General features: G+C 37.7%; 1 protein-coding gene across 1 annotated transcript; it reads left to right on the forward strand.

Annotated features, from left to right (window-relative positions):
* The first annotated feature begins 2,992 nt into the window (after window positions 1-2,992).
* retm (real-time) lies at window positions 2,993-18,923 on the forward strand. The gene is made up of 8 exons (XM_088234840.1): window positions 2,993-3,222; window positions 4,465-4,614; window positions 11,030-11,161; window positions 12,308-12,437; window positions 13,908-14,708; window positions 17,578-17,699; window positions 17,975-18,230; window positions 18,345-18,923. Exons 1-8 carry the CDS (start codon window positions 3,160-3,162, stop codon window positions 18,662-18,664), a joined length of 1,974 nt encoding a protein of 657 aa, XP_088090966.1. The 5' UTR covers window positions 2,993-3,159; the 3' UTR covers window positions 18,665-18,923.
* The last annotated feature ends 412 nt before the right edge of the window (window positions 18,924-19,335 follow it).

Below are 19,335 nucleotides of genomic sequence, written 5' to 3' on the forward strand. Positions count from 1 at the left end.
TACTTGCAAGGTAAAACATAACGACAGAAATGATGACGCAGAAAACTTAACTTAAGTATCTCAATTTAAACATATTAATAACTAACAAATAACTGAAATTAATCCCACTAATCACAGTAAAAAAAAAAACACCAATGATATTTATGTAATTGTGATTTTCCACAGACAATAGTTTGTAGTTGTGGATCAATTTTACTTGTACCAATTATCAAAAGAGATTTAAGATTCTCATCGGCTAATTGAGATCTGTAAACATTCTTTGTATACTTCATCTTGGAAAACGTTTTCTCAAACAAGTAAGTAGTACCAACAACAGAAAACAACCCACAAGCAAATTTATGCAAATTATCAAATTGTTCCAGTGGAAGACTTTTATAAAATTCCAGCAAAGATGAATTTTGATATTTGTTCTTAATCATATCACTGCACTGTAAATCAATAATTTCCATTTGGACTTCCGGAGCCAGGGTTTCAATGTCAGAATCAAAAGGATTTTGAAAAAGATTAATTTCATTCGCAATGACATCAAAATCTGAGAAACGAGTAAGTATCAAAATTTATTTTCAAAGTACTCAAAGTTTCGATTGCAAAATCGACGGGAAATTCAGTCTCTATAGTGTGGCTGAATATTTCACATGTTTTAAAATTTGTGAAACATTTTTTACGTAATTGCGATTGAAATAGTATTATTTTCTGCCTGAAGGATTTGATATTGGTGTATAAATCAGGAAGAAGCTGATTTCCTCCTTGCAATCTCAAATTCAGTTCGTTCATATGATTTGTCAAATCGACATAGAATACTAACTTCCACATCCATTCACTATTTTCTAAATCGGCAAAGGGGCGCTGGAAGCAGCAATGAGAAGTCATTTAAAAAAAAATCGATCTCTGCTTGAAGTTCAAAAAAGCGCTTAAGGACTTTTCCGCAACTAAGCGTACGGCAGTATGATATGGTAAGTCATTTTCTCCAATCTCTTGAATAAACTCGCGGAATTGTCGGTGATTCAGCCCAGTGGATCTGATGAAGTTAACAACTGATATGACTGGTTTTAGAACTTCAGACATATACAAACATTTTCACACTTCAGACATATCACTCGAAGTGATCGGAATACACTAGCCAGAACCAGAACTTTCTCGAACCAACGCGGTAATTCCAAATATTTAATTACGACTAATGTCACCTGTTAGCGGGTAGCTGAAATAGATAGTACATAGTACAATACATAGTACCACTACTCGCCACTAGATGTCGTTAAGTGTCACAATACACAATAATAATTGAAATGCAAAAAAGCGTAAGTTTGCTTAGGTCGAGCACTTTGCGACTATTCTAGTCTAGAAATATAGTTAAGGGCAGAAAAATTAAAACTGGTTTGGCCCTTGGAACAAACTGAAAAAATCACTATGGCCCGATGGCTTCAAAGTTTGACCCCTGACCTAACCTATGCAGTCTCGGTATCAATGAATTGTTTTGTTGGTTAGAAGAAGTACTGTAGCAATAAAACAATAAAGTACTCCTAGTGTTGACAGCAGGTACTCTAAAATTAATCAATTCAAGTAGTTTTGGTACGCCAAAAAGAGAGTTTACAATTTTATACAGTACAATGAGATCATTAATAGTTTTTCGATTCAGGTTGTATTCCAGACTCCTGGAAAGTGCAGTATCTCATTCCCATTTTGAAACTTGGCAAAAATCCACATATTGGCTCCTCATATAGACCTATTGCATTATCTTCCTGTTTTCAAAAAAATCTGGAACATCTAGTTGAAAATCGACTTGATTGGTTCGTTGAAAGCAATAAAATTCTTCCAAATTTTCAATTTGGATTCAGGAGAGGAAAGAAAACACGAGACAACCTTTCTATTTTTGTTACAGACATTCAAATCGCTTTAAGTATAAAAGAAATTCTAATTGCTTCCTTTCTGAACATCAAAGGAGCATATGATAACGTCAAAATTCAACTTCTCATCAAAAAACTTTTTTATCTGAATGTGTCCTCAAAAACTGTAAATTATCTCTTTCTTAGCAGAACTGTTGATATTTTGGTCAACGGCCACACAGTGGGATCTAGATCCATTTGGAAAGGACTTTCTGAAGGTAGTCCCCTTAGTCCTCTTCTTTTTAATATTGATACCCATGATCTTTTTTACTGTATCAATCATTCTTGTGATTTTTTACAATTTGCAGATGATTTCAACATTTATATTTTAGATAAAGAACTTCCTTTTCTGTTGAACCAAATACAATTATCGCTTGATTTGTTTGATTTGTTTGATTCCTGGATTACCAAAAATGAACACATTTTGGCCCCGGAAAAATGTAAAATTATGGTTATCACGAGAAAAACGAATTTATCACTCCCTCCCAATCTTTTGATTGAAAACTTTTGCATTGGATTTACCAACAAAATTAAATTTTTGGGCATTCATTTCGATTCTAAATTAGCTTGGCATACTCGCATTCAGTATATTATTTCGAAATGTAATTAAAGCTTCAATATTTTAAAGTCCACGGCTGGCATTTTGTGGGGATCAACTGCAAATGGGAACTGCAAATAGGTCATTTAAAATACAACCGGGTGGATTTCTCAGATATTTCCAATTTGATTAGAGTAGTTAATTTCGATTCTTGAGAAGTGGAGTGGAATTTATGTTGAAATTTTGTTAATTTATTTGTATGTTTATTACAACAATTATTATTTTATGTTATACTTGGTTGGTTGGAAGAAATTTCCATTTGGCAATAAACCCGCCAATTTACAAATAACACTATGTACAACAAAAAAAAAAGTACATTTATTTTTGTTGTCTATTGTTTGTATCTATATGTTATTCCTTTCTGTTTGTGTTGTTTTTATTTTTATTGTAAATAAATGTAACTTGTTTTTGGCCGATGTTGTCATGTTTTGGTAGAAGGCCCTAATAAAGGAAAAAAAACAACAACCACTATATAGCCACTATTTCTATTTCTTTCTATGGATTTGTCAACAGATGTTAAATCCATAGAAACAATGCGAATTCATTGAATTTATTTTTCATTGAGTCAAATCAGTCAATTGAGGGATTGAGTGGAGAATAGTGAAAGCTCTCGAGTAAATGTGAAGGTGTTGTCGCTTTCAGAACTATATTTATTTACTAGCTACACATTGATGAATTATGGTGCAGGACTACCAGTCACCCATGAGGGTGTACAAATACCCATTCGAGGATGTAATGGTGGTAAATAGTTCAAAGTATAATAAATTGTATGTTTTCAACACAAATTGTGGCCTCTTAATGTCATAATTGGTAATTTCTATGTATGAAAGGGCCACTATAAATCGCTATCAAACGCTTTTATTACGCTACTTTTCTAAATATTGTTTTAATACCTAACCTAATTTATTGAGAAAGGGCACCGAGTCTGTGCCCTTAAGAAAAACGATAAATATGGTCATGCTCAAACTGTCATAATTACGATAGCCAGTTTAGGAATGTTAAATTCGCAATCATTGGAAGTTGCATAATATGAAAGTGATATATACACCCGTGATTTCCGTGGATACCCTTTCTCGCTTGAATTAGTACGCATATTTTTCTGCTTCTAAATCAACACTCGTTTTAGTTATTAGATCCACAACAATTTTTATCTTGTCGAGTAAAGATTTATTTAAATAAAATAAACGAGTCCAAGAAGGATAGGTGCGTAGGTTTTCACGGTCACTGTTATCGATATGTATCTTTTTTGGGTGATCCCGTATATGTTGGATTCGTTCCGACGTTTCGACTACCATTGCTGGAATCACCTTCAGGGTAATCTGTGTTCTATAATTCATTCCGCTTTAAAACAATTTTGTAAAACACTTTCTGATAAGTTAATATTAATATCAACAAAGTTTAGGGGCTTCATTCCTCCACCGTTCTACAAGAGCGTAATTAGTAATTACGTCTAGACCGGATGCTTTATACAGATTAAGGTCATTTCCAACTAAGGAGACGGGTGAAGACAAAGCCGATGGAACGGAATAGAGAAGCTGTATCGACAAGTATAAGGAGTGCATCTAACCGAGCGGGAGCCGTATCCACCGCACTCGAGAGTAATGTTTAGTAATCCTTTATTGGAAATACCCTTGTATATGTAACACTCCGGGGATCGGGTTTCGCGTGTCCGCAGCTGATTCATGTGTCATCGGCAAATCTGCAGTTTGCGGGATGCGGAGATAAAGTTATTTGATTACAGCCGGCGCAATAACACCGTGCAAGGGTAATTTAACACTTTTATAGCTAGAGATTTGGATTCCACCATTGTTGATTATCGATGTACTGCACAATTATCACATTCTATAGGTGACCCTATTTCTTGATAACAATTGCTGTCACAGTTCTGCCGGCTATTGGATTAGCGCAATACGATTTGGCCGTTATTGTTGTTAAAGTGCAAACGGGATAGAAAGGTTGTATGTAGTGGCGCTGTTCCGACAGGCGTACGAGCGGCGCTTCCCGCGGTGCCCGCAGATCCCCGTGGTGCTGGGCTGCACCGTCACGGAGGATCGCTGGAGCGCCGACTGGGCGCAGCGTCACACCACGCGACGCTGCCAGCTGCACGTGGAGGCCCCCTACCTGCTCAAGAAGGTAAACAGACTACTCGTTCTTGTAATATCCTGAATAATCATCATTTAAAAAGATATATTTTTTACATAAACGGCATAAATTGCAATTGGAAAAACAAGGATAACAGTAAGCCGAATGCTTTCAAAATGCGATCTCTCAGGCGGATGTATAGTAAAACTATGTATGATAGGTGCACTAATGTGGGGATCCGTACCGTAAGGCAGAGATGAGCATTATCGACAAAATCAAGAAAAGAATTCTGCATCGGTTTGGACATGTAGAGCGAATGGACAGCGAAAGAACGGCTAAAAAGATTTACGATTTGAACGTTGATGGATGCAGGAAACGAGGAAGACTGAGAAAGACATAGCATGAACAAATTCAACTAATACTCAAAGATGGTCAAAAGTCAGAATAATCGGTTTTCTTGCATGAGAAGATGTAAGGATGAGAGCGAGGTATGTATTCAAAGGCAGAGTGATGTGGCTTTCTATCATCTCTGCCTACCCCCATGATTAAAGACGTGATGGTTTTTTTTTTTTTATAATAATAGCAAAACACTAAAATATTTTTTAAAAAAGGAAATAATATTTTTAAACTAAGAATAAAAATAATATTTTAAATAGAAAAACAAAGTCAGACTCGATTTGTAACTTGTATGTCCGGGACCAAATATATCCTCCTTATCATCATACTCATTACCATCTATGTGAGGTCCGGGGACAGGCGAGTACACGTGATAGTCGATTCTAGAACCCGCAAAATAAAAAAAAGACTTCTATGGTGGGTATTATTAATAATGTAAACTATGTCATTTGTCTTTTAGCAACAGTGCAATTTACTGTGCCGAAAAATTATTTGTGTATTTATAACTTTAAAAAAACTTTTCTTTGTCAAAAAAACTTATTGGAGTATGCGTTCCTCGGCATGAGATTTCCCTGTAAGAAATACGTCATAACCAAATAAAATATATGTTTGTTTATTTATTTGGTTATGATGTATTTCTTGGTTATGATGATAAATATCAAATAATTAATGTTGATTTTCAAAAAAAAAAAAATTTTTATAATTAACTGAAAATTTATTCTGAGGGTTATATGCAGTGCTCTATAAAAATTTATGTTTACTCAAAATGATATTATTTGTTAATTTATTTTTGTAAAATGTATCGATTTATTATTAAATAATGAATATAAAAAGTTTTTATTCCTATGGATCACTCGGTGTCTGTTTGATAAATAATATAATATACGTGTAGATACATGACATGCGGTCACAAGGTTATATTTGTATAATATACTAATAACTTAACTATAAGCAGTACAGAATAGATTACAGGTTTACCTTCACCCCTGACACTTATTTGCCATTTTATTCCAGACTGAAAAATATTATATCCTTTTACAATTAATATTACGTGTTATTTTAATATTTTGTTGCGTATTTTTTATATTAGTTCTTAAGATCTTTTGAACCTAAGTAATATTAATAAGATTTAATGTGATATTTTTATATGGTTAACTTTTACTGATACATTTTATATTGTTATATACGTAAAATGAACGTAGTGGTTTTTAAGGTTCTTTAGGCATTATTTAATTGAAAAATAATATCGATATCATAAAAAAAACATTATGGTAAAAAAATGAATTAACATGGACTTGAATGTTGACTATGGTGATCTGCAATTATCCAAAGTGATTAATAGTAGTTTTCTCGGAGTCGCATTCTACGCCTCAATCTTTATTATTATTATTATTTAACTTTTTGTACATAATGTTTTTTGTACATTGGCGGGCTTATTGCCAAATGGCAATTTCTCCCAACCAACCTATAAAATAAAAGTTTTATCTTATTCCAACTGATCTGGTCTGAACATTGTGTGTTCTTATTTTTGCTTTACGATTCCAGACGAGCATCGCTACATGAGCGATGATTATATTTTAAAAAGAAATTGCGTCTTAAAAATAAATTCTGCTGAACTTCATCCTCGTCCCAGTATTGCTACCATCAACTGGAAATACGCATCTTAAACACCTCTACTGGTTAAAATGTGTGCCTTTGTTTCACAGTTACCGGAGGCCGACGTTGTGTTAGTTGCCCTCCGGTGTATGCGTGGTATGGAAAGTACGATGAATTAATAATGAGAGCCTTCCAATTAGTACTTGTATTGATTGGCTATGTGTGAACTTGCATATGTATATGAATTATTCATAACTGAACTGGCCACTGGCCACCAGCTGTCATCGGTACTCGGGAAAATAGCGTTGATTACCCTTTATACCAAACGGAAAAAGTTTATTTTAATAACTTTTTACTTATTGACTCGTAGCAAATTTTAGTTTTCTTACTCCTACCACACTCGATGGAAATTTCTCGCATGAGCCTATACTATTATAATATAGCTGGAGGGAATAAACACTAATTAATTCCTGGGTCTCTGTGCCAACTGAACATGGAGCAGGCTATAGAGCAGGTCCGGCTCTGGGAATACACAACAACAAACCATCATGCCGTAGGCGGAGAGGGAAAGAACACCATATCACTCTGTCTTTGCATACAGATTTTTTTTTACATTTTTTTTTTTTTTTTTTTTTTGCACCGCAACAGGCCAGGAGGCCTAATTACAGTGGTGAATTACATCACAGAGCACCCAGGCTTGAGAAAAATCACATTTTAATTTTTGTGTTCTCACCGGGAATCGAACCCGGAACCTCCCGTACGTGAGTCAAGCGTCTTGACCACTACACCACGGAGGCCGCCAATCTTGAGCCAGATCTTGCTTCCTCTACATTCATACATCTTCTCATGCACGCACGCCGATTATTCCGACTAATGACATGTCCATCTTCGAGCATTTGTTGGATTTGGTCTTGCCGTGTCTTTCTCGGGCTTTCTCCATTTCTGCATCAGTCGACATTCGCATCGTAATTTTTTTTAGCCTTTCTTTCGCTGTCCATTCGCTCTACATGTCCAAAGCAAGGCTGAGCTCCTTTCTTGATTTTGACGATAATCCTTATCTCAGCCTAACACAATGTACATTTGTGCATCTACCATAGATAGTTTTATCACACATTCGCCTGAGAGATTGCATTTTGGAAGCACTCCCCCTACTTTCATCCCTGTTTTCCCAAGTCCATACGTCACAGACGGCACCGGGACTCCATTGTGTACTGCTTATTTTGTCTCTTGCGACAAACATTTATTTGCCAAGGTTGATTTAAGTGCACCGTTCACTCACCCTCCTTCCAATATCTTTCTCAGTAATTCCATCCCTAATAAACGGACTTTCCAGGTACAAAAATTCCTCTACCTGTTTCAGTATAACCCCCTTCTCCGTGATTGCTCATTTAGTCACGCTTTAATTTCTTTCAAAAACCGTCACATTCTATTTATCGACATTCATCAGCAAATCACTTCCCTCGCATGCATCACAGACTTGTTACCGAGAATTGCAGGTCTTCTTTGTTAGCAAGAAGCACGGCATCATCAGACAATCATAAAAAAGACAATTGACAGTCAAATTATCCATTTTTGTTCTCATTCTTAAATAGTTCTCTCATACAATTATCAATACATACATTTAACATCCATAGTGACATCACACATCCCTGTTTGCCTCAAACCACGATGTGTATGATCCATTTACCTTAACACATGCTGTGCTGTCATTATACAGAGAAGCGATAGCCCGTGTCAGATTTTCGCTCATTCCATACTTCGACAATACCTTCCATTATGTATCTCTGTCAACTCTATGAAAAGCTTTTGGTCTCTAGCAAGAAATTCTTCCATCATGTTTCGTAAAGCAAATATCCATACATCCTCTTCCATTCATAAAACCGTTCTGTATATCCCACACTCTATCCTTAGTAACTTTTCTTACTCTCTTAATCAGTATTCTTCTGTACATTTTGCCAACAGCGCTCATAAGGCTGATTGCTCTATAATTTCCACATTCCACCTTAGAGCCTTTTCCCTTATATAGAGGCATAACAACACCCCTCCTTTAATCTGGAGGAGTGTATTCCTCTTCCTAAACATTGATTAAAAAGCTTGTGGAGCCATACAAAAATTATTTCACCACCCTTTGTAAACTCCGTAGCGACATTATCAAAACCTTGCACTTTTCCATTCTTCATATATTTGGCAGCACTTCTCATTTCTTCCATACTTATCTCTGTCGTACCATCATCTTATGATATTCATTTATGACAACGCTACTATGAATGTGAGGATTGATGAGGATACAAACACTGATAAAATCAAAATAGAGAAAGGTGTCAGACAAGGGGACACAATATCGCCAAAGCTCTTTACGCTAGCCTTAGAGCATGTATTTAAAACACTAACTTGGTAAAATAATGGTGTAAAGATCGATGGCATGTACTTGAGTCACCTCAGATTCGCAGATGACATAGTGGTCATAAGTAAAGACATGGATGAACTAGGCGAAATGATTATGGAACTACATGAGGCTTCAAAACAGATTGGTTTGGAAATGAATATTCCTAAAACAAAGATTATGAGTCCAACGGGGAGAGACATTTTGATTAACAATAATAAAATCGAAATGGTTGATGAAAACATATATCTAGGACACAAAGTCAAACTTGGTAAAGATAACCAGACAGCGGAGTTACCAAGAAGAATAGGGCTAAGTTGAGCTGATTTTGGCAAACTTGAATATATTTTTGAAAATAAAGAAGTCCCTATATACTTGAAAAGACAAGTATATGAATCGTGCATATTGCCGGTGACAACATACGGACTAGAAACCATATCTGTAACACAAAAAAGTAGTCAGAAATTAAAATGCACGCAACAATCCTTGGAAAGACAGATGCTCGGTGTATGTCTAAGAGACAGAGTAAGAAATGAAGAAATAAGGCGCCGAACCGGAGTCGTGGATATCATGGATCGTGCAGCGAAATTGAAATGGCAGTGGGCAGAACTCTTGGCGAGACAAAATGATGGCTGGTGGACACCCAGAATAATACAGTCGAGACCATGGGCAAACAAAAGAAGTGTTGGAATACAAGGAGTTTTTATTCCACTATCATTTGTCACCATTTTTCCATCTTTTCCTTTTACCGCTGTTATACGTCCACTTTCATTACTGTTTTGGAAACTTTACCCTTACCAGAATATTATTGTATTTTCTTGAAAGTTCTTGGTACTTTTTCCTTCAGCAATTTCTTAAGCAGATTCAACCTTGCTTTCTTCTTTTCTTGCTCTAGTTTTTTGATTCCATCGTCCCACCGCGCCAGAAAGATCACCTTTCTTTCTTCCTTGTTTTGCCATACTCTAATTTGTCTTATTTCTAAAAGCAGTATCCTCTGTCCATCCAAAAACAGACTTGTGATAGTTGGTCAAAATGTTTTATACATTTCCATTATTGAATAAACTTTGCTACCACATTATATTTTCAGTAGGTTTATTTGGTTGATCGACAATATTTGATTACATCAACAATTTTAGACGAGTATTGAATTTTACCCCCTTGGGGTCTACTCAAATGGTATATGAAAGTCCAGGAACTTACCTGGAATTATGACCTGTCATCGGGTGGTTTAAGTGGCTTCTTAAAGACAGACAAACAAACAAACCATCACACCGTTTCCCCCTAGGAGTAGGCAGAGAGGATAGAATGCCACTTTAATCTGTCTTTGCATACAGACCTCGCTCCCTCTACATTCACGCATCTTCAGATTTGCGAGTTTCTTTATTTGTCAAGGTTTATTTCACTGGCCCCTCTTTTTAACATCTTTCTCAGTCTTTCTATCCTTAGTAAATATACTTTCTGGCTGGTTCAGACAAATTCTGTTAACAATGATATCACATTTAGTCATACTTGCATTTCTTTCAAAAACCATCACTTTGGATTTATCAACATTCATCGGCAAATCTCTCTTCTTGCAAACATCGCAGACCTTTGTCACCGGAAATTGCGGGTCCTCTTTGTTGCTAGAAAGAAGCACGGCTTCATCAGCATACAGTACTTCCTGATTATTACTGGGATAATATCTGTACCTCGGAGGATAAAACACGGGAGTCCACTTTTCGCCGTTTTAAAGTTAAAAATTCAGAAATTATCGTAAAAGACTATTTTATATGCGAACAAAACACCGAACTCCACTTTCTTTATAAAAAAATATCAGTAGTCCCAGATATGTTTTTTTTAATATGAACTATTAATATCGAAATAATTACTATTTATAAAAGTTCTTTATAGATTGAAATTATCTCATTCGGTTCAAAAGTTATGATGTTTTGGAAATCGCACAATCACAAAATCTAGTTTCCTGAACATTTGGCTTAAAGTGTCTCCCGCCGTTTATCCTTCAAGGTACAGGTATAATAGAGTAGCTGTATAGGTTTGGTCATCTCCTCGTAACGGGTATTTATAAAATGATCTTTCTTCTTTCCATTGCAGATGATCGGCGTGGACAGTATATATTTCATTCAGAAGAACCACTTGGACAGGAAGAACAAATCTCTTTATATCGAAGCCACCAACGAGAGCTTCAATACCCGGGTTCAAGTCATTGAGAAGTGCAGATATTTTGTAGGTATTCATTCTAGTAGAGTAGCACTTTAATTGAGAATTCCGTCTTCTCTTATCTGAACGATGACTTGTCTAACTTTACTTTACTTTACTTTACTGCCTGATCATATTATTTCTAGTAGAATCCGCTTACTTTAAGTATCTACTGATTGCTACTACCAATGTAACTGCAATGTATCCATTATTACAAACGCATGCATGCTTGGAAATCAATTGCAAATTTTCAATTCTTTTATTTAATTTTTGTGACAGTAAAAGTTGAGCATTTAAATTCACAATTTAATATTATGTATTTCTACAAAAAAAAAATCATCATCAAATTATTTAGAGTCGAGTTTAAAAAACTATTCTTTCTCACTCCCTGAACATTGCTTTTCATACACATTGCAATATGTATTTCCTCTTGTGTTCTGTATGTTCTGTAAAAAGAAACGGTGTCATAAAAATATAATACAATATTTATTCAAAACAGAATGTGATCGGACCTCCAATATTCACAATAATATAGAAACACAAGTTTCCTAAACTTATTTTGTTGAAAGTACAATAAAGAAGCCATTAGCAGTTAACCTAACTTTTCAGACCGTATTCTAGCAATGTTGAAATGTATTTTGATTCTGTTATTTGATGAAAATATCTAATTACAAAATTAAAATTTACCTATATTGAATTCACACTGACTTGCGAGTGTGCAATTCATCGTCAGTTTCTTATTCTAGTTTTTCTATCTGCGTTTAATAACATCAACAAGGCAGAAATAGCTTTTTATTGTCTAAAGGTTAATTTCAACTCTGCATAGAGAAAAGTAGCTAGAGATGCTTTTTATAATGCCGCTTTTGTCTAATGACAGTCATGATGGTCAGTAATTGTGAGAGGATGCATATTAAATCCCGGCATATCCACCTGTGCAGTGTTTACCACCATTCATGAGGTCTCGTGAAATATAATAATTTGAAAAGTGTCGAAATTTGGTATTTGAAGCTATCATTACCTTCTTGTGACAAATGGTTGAGATAAAGTCCGTCTAGTTTTCCGTTGCAGTGCGGATGAGGGCCACAGAAGACCAGTCAAGCGTTACTTATATATTGTATCGAGGATCTAATCTAGATCATCGGGATGGAGTTTTCTAACGTTGTCCTGTTTCAGGTCCATCCGGAGAATGTCGACTGGACGTGTTTCGAACAAACTGTAACACTCGATGTTAAGAATTTTTATGGATTCGAGAATGCCATTGAAAAGATTGCCATGAAACAATATTCTGCGAATATATCTAAAGGTATAGTTATTGTTAATCTCCGTGCTATAGAAAAATGTTGTCTCCCATTATGAGACCGGAACATGCAAACTATTTACAATCCCAAATTATGAATTTGATTCCAGCTTACTAATTTCAATTAAAATATTTAATTTTTTGTCGAGCGTGTAATTAAAAATCCATTACCATAGCATCTTTGTCAATTTATATACTTACTTACATATATATATATATATATATATATATATATATATAAATATAGTTGGATAATTTATAAAGCGCCATTTTTGTGAAAATCACCTCAAGGGCGCTGTACAATTAATAAATATCCCAGTACGTCTTGCAGCTACACAGCGCATGGACGGTTGGGATTCTAGTTCCTCGTTTTCAATTAAGATCAATCAATAATTATAACAGATAGGAGCTAGATTACAGGACTTCTTGCAGCTACAGAGCGCATAGACAGTTAGAAATTTAGCCCCCATTTACACATTTTAAAAATTGACAAATAAATTTAGTGTATTACAAAATAATAATAATATGAATAATAAAAAGGAGTAAGATTACAACACGCCTTGCAGCTACTAAGCGCATAGACGATTGGAATTCTAGACCCCGTTTACAAAATTTAGGTATTTTAAAGTTGATATATTAAAGCTAGATAACCAATCATCGTGCAGCTACAAAGCGCATGGACGAGAGGAATTCCAGCAAAGTTAAAACAATATCAATAAATTTATAAAAAATAGAGTATAGTAGTAAATTGGTCAAGTGTTCATGCCAAGAAGTAAGCAATAAAAAACGAAATAAATCAAACACTGTTTCAACTCCATGGTTAACAAAGGGAGATAGATGTCCGAAGAGAAGCTTTTGTAGACAGTAGGTAGGTACCGTCGCCATGTGGCCCGCTGGCTGGTAGATAGTTTCCGGAAATGCACGTGTGTAGTACTATTATGCCTTTTGTTCCAATGACTTGGTGTCCATTTTGGACCGTATTATTTCGTTTTATGAGACGCAACATTCCTGTTCAAATTCACTTTTTTACATGAATATTACACAAACGCGTGTATAAGCGGTTTGATTTATCATTTTGTATATTATTATATTTATCAATAAATGTCAGTTCACTTTTAGTAGCACTGTTGTAATTTTTTAATTATGGGTGTAGTGTTCTAAATAGCAAAATTTAGGTACTTTCGCGTCAAAAACTGATGCATTCTTAAACGGTTTTAAAGGATTCATATAAAATTTTATGATTTTAAGGTTACAGACGCACTATTTTTGTAAATTTCCATTGTTCACTATTTGTCACATATTTTGTTAAGAATAAAGTATAAAACAATGCTATTAAATAAATAGTCTAAAAGTACTGAGACACGTTTAAAAAAAACGAAATCGTATAATTTCCAATTTTTTTCAGACTAGCATTAATTATTAAGTTTAAGGAATATAAAATAATGACTTGTATGTTAAAGCCATTAACATACGCAGGTAAGGAAATCATAGAATACTTCATGGCGGAGATTCGTGCGGAGGGGATTACCTCGGTGGCCAAGTGGACGGCCGGAGCGGAGGAGGACAACCTGAAGGTGCGGGAGCTGATCTGCGCCGGCCAGGAGCATCCCGTGACGGTGTACGAAGGGGAAGAGGGCGCGTGCCCCCAGACGGCCGCGACGCCGCCGGACTGGGGCAGCCTCGGGGAGCTGTCGCCGCTGCAGCAGCGCCGCCTGCTGCAGCTGCGCGCCTGGGCGGCCGAGCTGCCGGCGGGCGAGCCGCCCGGCGACGCCACGCTGTTGCGCTTCCTGCGCGCGCGCGACTGGAGCGCCGAGCGCGCGCGTGACATGCTGGCGCAGTCGCTGCTCTGGCGCAAGCGGCACCGCGTGGGCCGCGTGCTGGCCGAGTACCGCGCGCCCGCCGTGGTGCGCGACTACTTCCCGGGCGCTTGGCACGAGCGCGACCGCGACGGCCGCCCGCTCTACGTGCTGCGCCTCGGCCACATGGACGTCAAGGGGCTGCTCAAGTCCGTGGGCGAGGACGGGCTGCTGCGGCTCACGCTGCACGTGTGCGAAGCGGGGCTGGCGCGCATGGAGGCCTGCGGCGCCGCCTCTTGGTGCCTCCTGCTGGACCTGGAGGGGCTCACCATGCGCCACCTGTGGCGGCCCGGCATCCGCGCGCTGCTGCGCATCATCACCATAGTGGAGGCCAACTACCCGGAGACCATGGGCCGCGTGCTCGTCATACGGGCCCCGCGTGTCTTCCCTGTACTCTGGACCATCGTGTCTACTTTTATAGGTACCGACTCTCTTTACTGTTACTATTTTACATGATTGCTATTGTTACTTTATATTTATCTTTGCACTGTACTTTAGATAACTTTGAACAGAATACACATCAAGTCTTTTGTGTGTTTTTGTTTAAAATAAGGAGTTAAGGATACGCGCCGCATTGCATCGGCTCACATGAACAAGCTCTGTACATTTATTTATTATTTTTACCTATTTTGTTTTATTTAGTACGAGCTGAACCCGGCAATGCTTCGCCATTGCTAGATTTGAGTATGCATTTAAATAATATGTATTTATTTAGAATACAAACAGATGTACAGGTTAAATGTACATATATAAATAGAAACTATAATAAATGTAAATATAAGAATAGTATGGCCCTCCATCCGATGACACGTATTCACTTAATTATACTAGAATAAAGCGACGACGGTTTTAAATATGGACAGAACAAGGAGATAGAAGGAAAGAAAAAAAGGAAATTGGTGAGGAGTGGTGGAGGATGGACGAAGGAAAGTAGGAGTGGAAAATTGCATTTGATTTGATGACAAGAAATAAAGAGAAAAATCAATAGAAAATAGTCATATATAGATTAAATCTTAGAGTATATACATCTTAGAGTCCGTACTATTCCAAAGTTTGTAAGAATTTTTGGAAAGGGGGCGTGGTCGTTTGTTTAGTGAAGACGGTTTTCGTTTCCAGATGTTTATAAAACAGGGTTGTCACAAATGCACGACTTTAGGCGATTTTTTACAGAGATCGGTGGGAGTAGGGAGTACAATAAAAATGTCTATTTTAATTTAGAAACAAGTTTACTAAAAACATTTTTAATAAATAAAAGTAAGCAAATAATAAACATTATAAATGACATTGTTGGGTACATAATTTATCTAATAAACAATTATGCAATTACACATAATAAAAAAGTAAAACTGCAAAAAAGTTAATGTATTGAATTTAAAAATTTACAAATTTGTTGAAATGTTGTCTTACTCTGACGGCAGGTTGTAACTTACATCTTTAAAAACTGGTTAAACGAGATCTCAAATTCCAAAATATTTTCCGAATTCGTTATTTGATTTGAGAACTGAAAACAATAATCTCAATTGAATTTTTTATTTAAACTTCTCCACTTCCAATTTAGTGATTTGGAGAAATTACGCCGTTTCACCGAAGAGATAGGCAGAGATGATAGAACGCCATATCACTCTGTCTTTGCATGTAGACCTTGCTTCCTCAACATTCATACATGCACGTACACTGATTTTTCCGACTTTATGGTATATAAATATGAAATAAATGTATACTTACCCATAGGGAGTTAGGTTTTTAAAAACACGGCCTGGCACCATTTATTACACGTACCAATTTTTTTTTTTGTCCAAATTAATGTATAGAAAGTGGTTGGAACACACCCAATTGTTATTTTCTACTATTTCATCTATCAGGAATTCAAAAAAACAACCTTAATTAACTATATTATGCTTATAAATTTAATGATTACACTATTAAATAACATTCAAGTGAATACGTAATATTTTAAGGTAATGCACAGCCCTGGCAGTCTTAATTATAAGAGCCGCCCCAAAACGTGATCATAAAAATACCATTGAAAAATTGGCGCAGATGTATTGTCATCTCTTTTAGTTACATTCAATAAACGACAATTTCTCATTCTTTCAGTGAGATAAAAAGAGAAAGAATTATTTCCAGATGTCGGTTGACTCGGTAAAAGGTCATCGAGATTGTACGTCTTGAACATTTAAAGAAATATTTGGATTTAAACGATTGAAAAAAATGATTTAAATTACATAAATCCAATGTATAAGGTGTTTGAATTACACAGAAACAAATGCTATAATAATTGCTCAATTGATAGTAAAAAAATAGTGGTACATTTATGTTGAAAACTACCAAAAAACCTATTAATGTAAAAATTTATAATATTTGATGAATACCTGTGATAACTGAAGCGTTTTCTCCCTTTTCCGGTTCTATTTGAACATCCTTTCATGGCACAAGTCGGCATAATGAATTTTGATGTAATTAGCACTAAATACGTTAAACAATCATCAAAATACCGACAGAGCGTTGACAGTTCGAAGCAATACTGCCCGCGTACGTAAAAAATGAGCATTGTAAAATTCTAAAATCGACTACAAATCAAAAAATGAGGACCATACCCACAGATTCTTTTTTGTCTCCCTTTCTCTCATTTAGAACATATTGTAAAAAATTAGTCCGCTATAACAGGCAACATGCATTGGATTGGTAAAATGTTTTGTTATCCCTCTACAGATGTATATACTCTGAGGATTACATGAACACAATTGAAAGTTCTATGTCAATTATTGTATTTAGTTAAAATTAGATATGTTCATGACATGTTTCGGTTTACATAGACTGCGAAGATATGCAGCATGAAAATTAGGATAAATACGTATTTGAACAATGTTTTTTTTTCACTGTCTTGCAGATGCCCACCCGATACTGTGGGAAAGAAACAACTGCATGTCAGACCTTTAATGCCTTTTAAAAATAACATCCTCCCATTTTTTTAGTAAATGCATTCTTGTCAAATGCAGCCCTGTCAATGAATAAAATATTTACGCTCCTAACTTTCTTTCTATGGATTAGATTGAAAATTTAAGAGCTATAAAAATGCCCGGGGCAAAGCTCATCGTTTTGCAAAAAACCCACATAAATCGGTTGAGTAGTTATTTAGTCTATCGAGGATACACGTAGGAACATTGCCTTTTATATATATATATATATATAGATAATCGAGAATGTTCCCTCAGTAGGATGCCCCGTGTTGAGCTAAATAACTAAGAGACAAAGTCGAAAAGTTTATAATTTGTTGTAAATTGTTGCAGATGAGAACACACGTAGCAAATTTCTGTTTTATGGTGGTAAGGATTACCTGCAGAGTCCCGGCGGGCTGGTTGACTACATCCCTCAAGAGTACGTGCCCGACTTCCTGGGGGGTCCCTGTCAGGTACGTGTTCCTTCCACTGTCCCCCTCTCGCTGCGACTCGCCTCTCACTAATCCCTTCCATCGTGTTATAGGCTCATATTGTAGAGCCGTGGAGTCCAGTACCACACCACTATTACCTCCTCTCGGACTACGAATACCACGTAAGGAAACAGGCACCCAGCACTATCTGTTCCGTTACAGTCACCTGTTCTGTGTCCGTACTGCGTAGCTTTGTCTGATAGCGTTTTGTTTTGGTCCAATCGGCTCTGACATGTGGTCTGTGTGTGTGTGTGTAGTGCGCCGCGCAGGAGGGCTCCCTGGTCCCCAAAGGCCTATACGTGAGCGGCGCGGACGCGGATCGCGGCCCCCTGGGTGAGGACGCCATCTACCGATGCGTCGGACTGTCGCGGGGGCAGACGCACGAGGTCCTGGTGCGTAATGACGACCCCTGCAGCGTGCTCACCTGGGACTTTGACGTGGTCCACCAGGACATCTGCTTCTCCGTCCTGAAGGTGGATGCGTCAATCCCGCACGCGGATGTCCCGGACAAGGGTAAGTGTATAGCGCGAGAGGCGGCCGGGCGCGCGCCGCCGGGTGGGCGCGCGCCGCCGGGTGGGCGCGCGCCGCCGGGTGGGAGCGTGACTGTAACGAGCGTTCTGTCCGCAGGGCCGGGCGCCGTGGCGCCGCGCGGCGTTCTGGAGCGGGGCTGGCGAGAGGGCGAGCACTGGCGCCGCGCGGAGCCGCCGGCCGCGTGCCGCGCCGGCGAGAGCGTGCAGGGCTCGCACGTCATGACGGAGCGCGGCGCGTACGTGCTGCAGTGGCGCCACGTGCCCCACCACGACCTCACCCACGCGCGCGCGCAGCTGATGTACTTCTACGAGGTGCTCAACTCGGAGGACTACCGCGGCTCCATGAGCAGCCTGCAGTCTGGGGCCAGCGGCTTCTCCGCGCTGTCAGGGCCCGGCTCGTCGTGCCCGTCGCGGTGATACGGGCTTCCGCTGGGCGCCGCCCCTCCCCTGTCTCCGCAGCTCGAGTCGCCCTGACCCCCGCTGCGACTCTACGCTTAGTCTGCGTTCATATATTGCTGCGACGGTTATTACACAGTCAATCCTCAATCTACTCTCTGGGAATCTTAATTCCCAGTACAGATCTATAAACATCGAATTTATTGACATAATTTTCATTAATTAATTAGTTATAATATTTTTAGTTCAATTACACATAGTGTAGACAAAGATATACAAATATTATTTTTAATACAAATGACATATCGCATTCCAGTTTATTATCTTTGGTAAACTGAGAGGTTTATGGCAATAACACTACTTCCTGAATTATAAGGAGGAACTGCATTGTCGATAATTGGACAGTGTAATCTGCAAACCGAGGAGAGTTAATCCGCTGGTAGTTATATTTATATATTCCACTATTGCCCCTCACTCGTTACTCTGTGCTCTGAGCATATTGAATCCGCACTTATATTATCCATTGCTATTGTCAATCTGTCCCCCGTAGATCTGATATCGAATCACGCATTTATTTTACAATATTTACACATTTAAGGATAAAACCCCGGCGAGAAAATTTATTTTCTGCCTAATCTGTAGTTAGGTCAATTATAGATATAGTTAGGCTATGAGATGTACCATTCCCCGGA

The sequence above is a fragment of the Micrasema longulum genome, unplaced genomic scaffold (assembly GCF_059751315.1).
Source record: "Micrasema longulum isolate JH-2025_06_02 unplaced genomic scaffold, ASM5975131v1 h1tg001296l, whole genome shotgun sequence".
NCBI classification, from domain to species: Eukaryota; Metazoa; Arthropoda; class Insecta; order Trichoptera; family Brachycentridae; genus Micrasema; species Micrasema longulum.

What these genes read in the sequence shown, in the direction of transcription:
- retm (XM_088234840.1), top strand. Translation starts at nt 3,160, where the DNA reads ATGGTGCAGGACTACCAGTCACCCATGAGGGTGTACAAATACCCATTC. An exon ending in CATTCGAGGATGTAATGGTG is followed by an intron (nt 3,223 to 4,464) that starts GTAAATAGTTCA and finishes CTGTTCCGACAG; the next exon opens with GCGTACGAGCGGCGCTTCCC. An exon ending in TTGAGAAGTGCAGATATTTT is followed by an intron (nt 11,162 to 12,307) that starts GTAGGTATTCAT and finishes GTCCTGTTTCAG; the next exon opens with GTCCATCCGGAGAATGTCGA.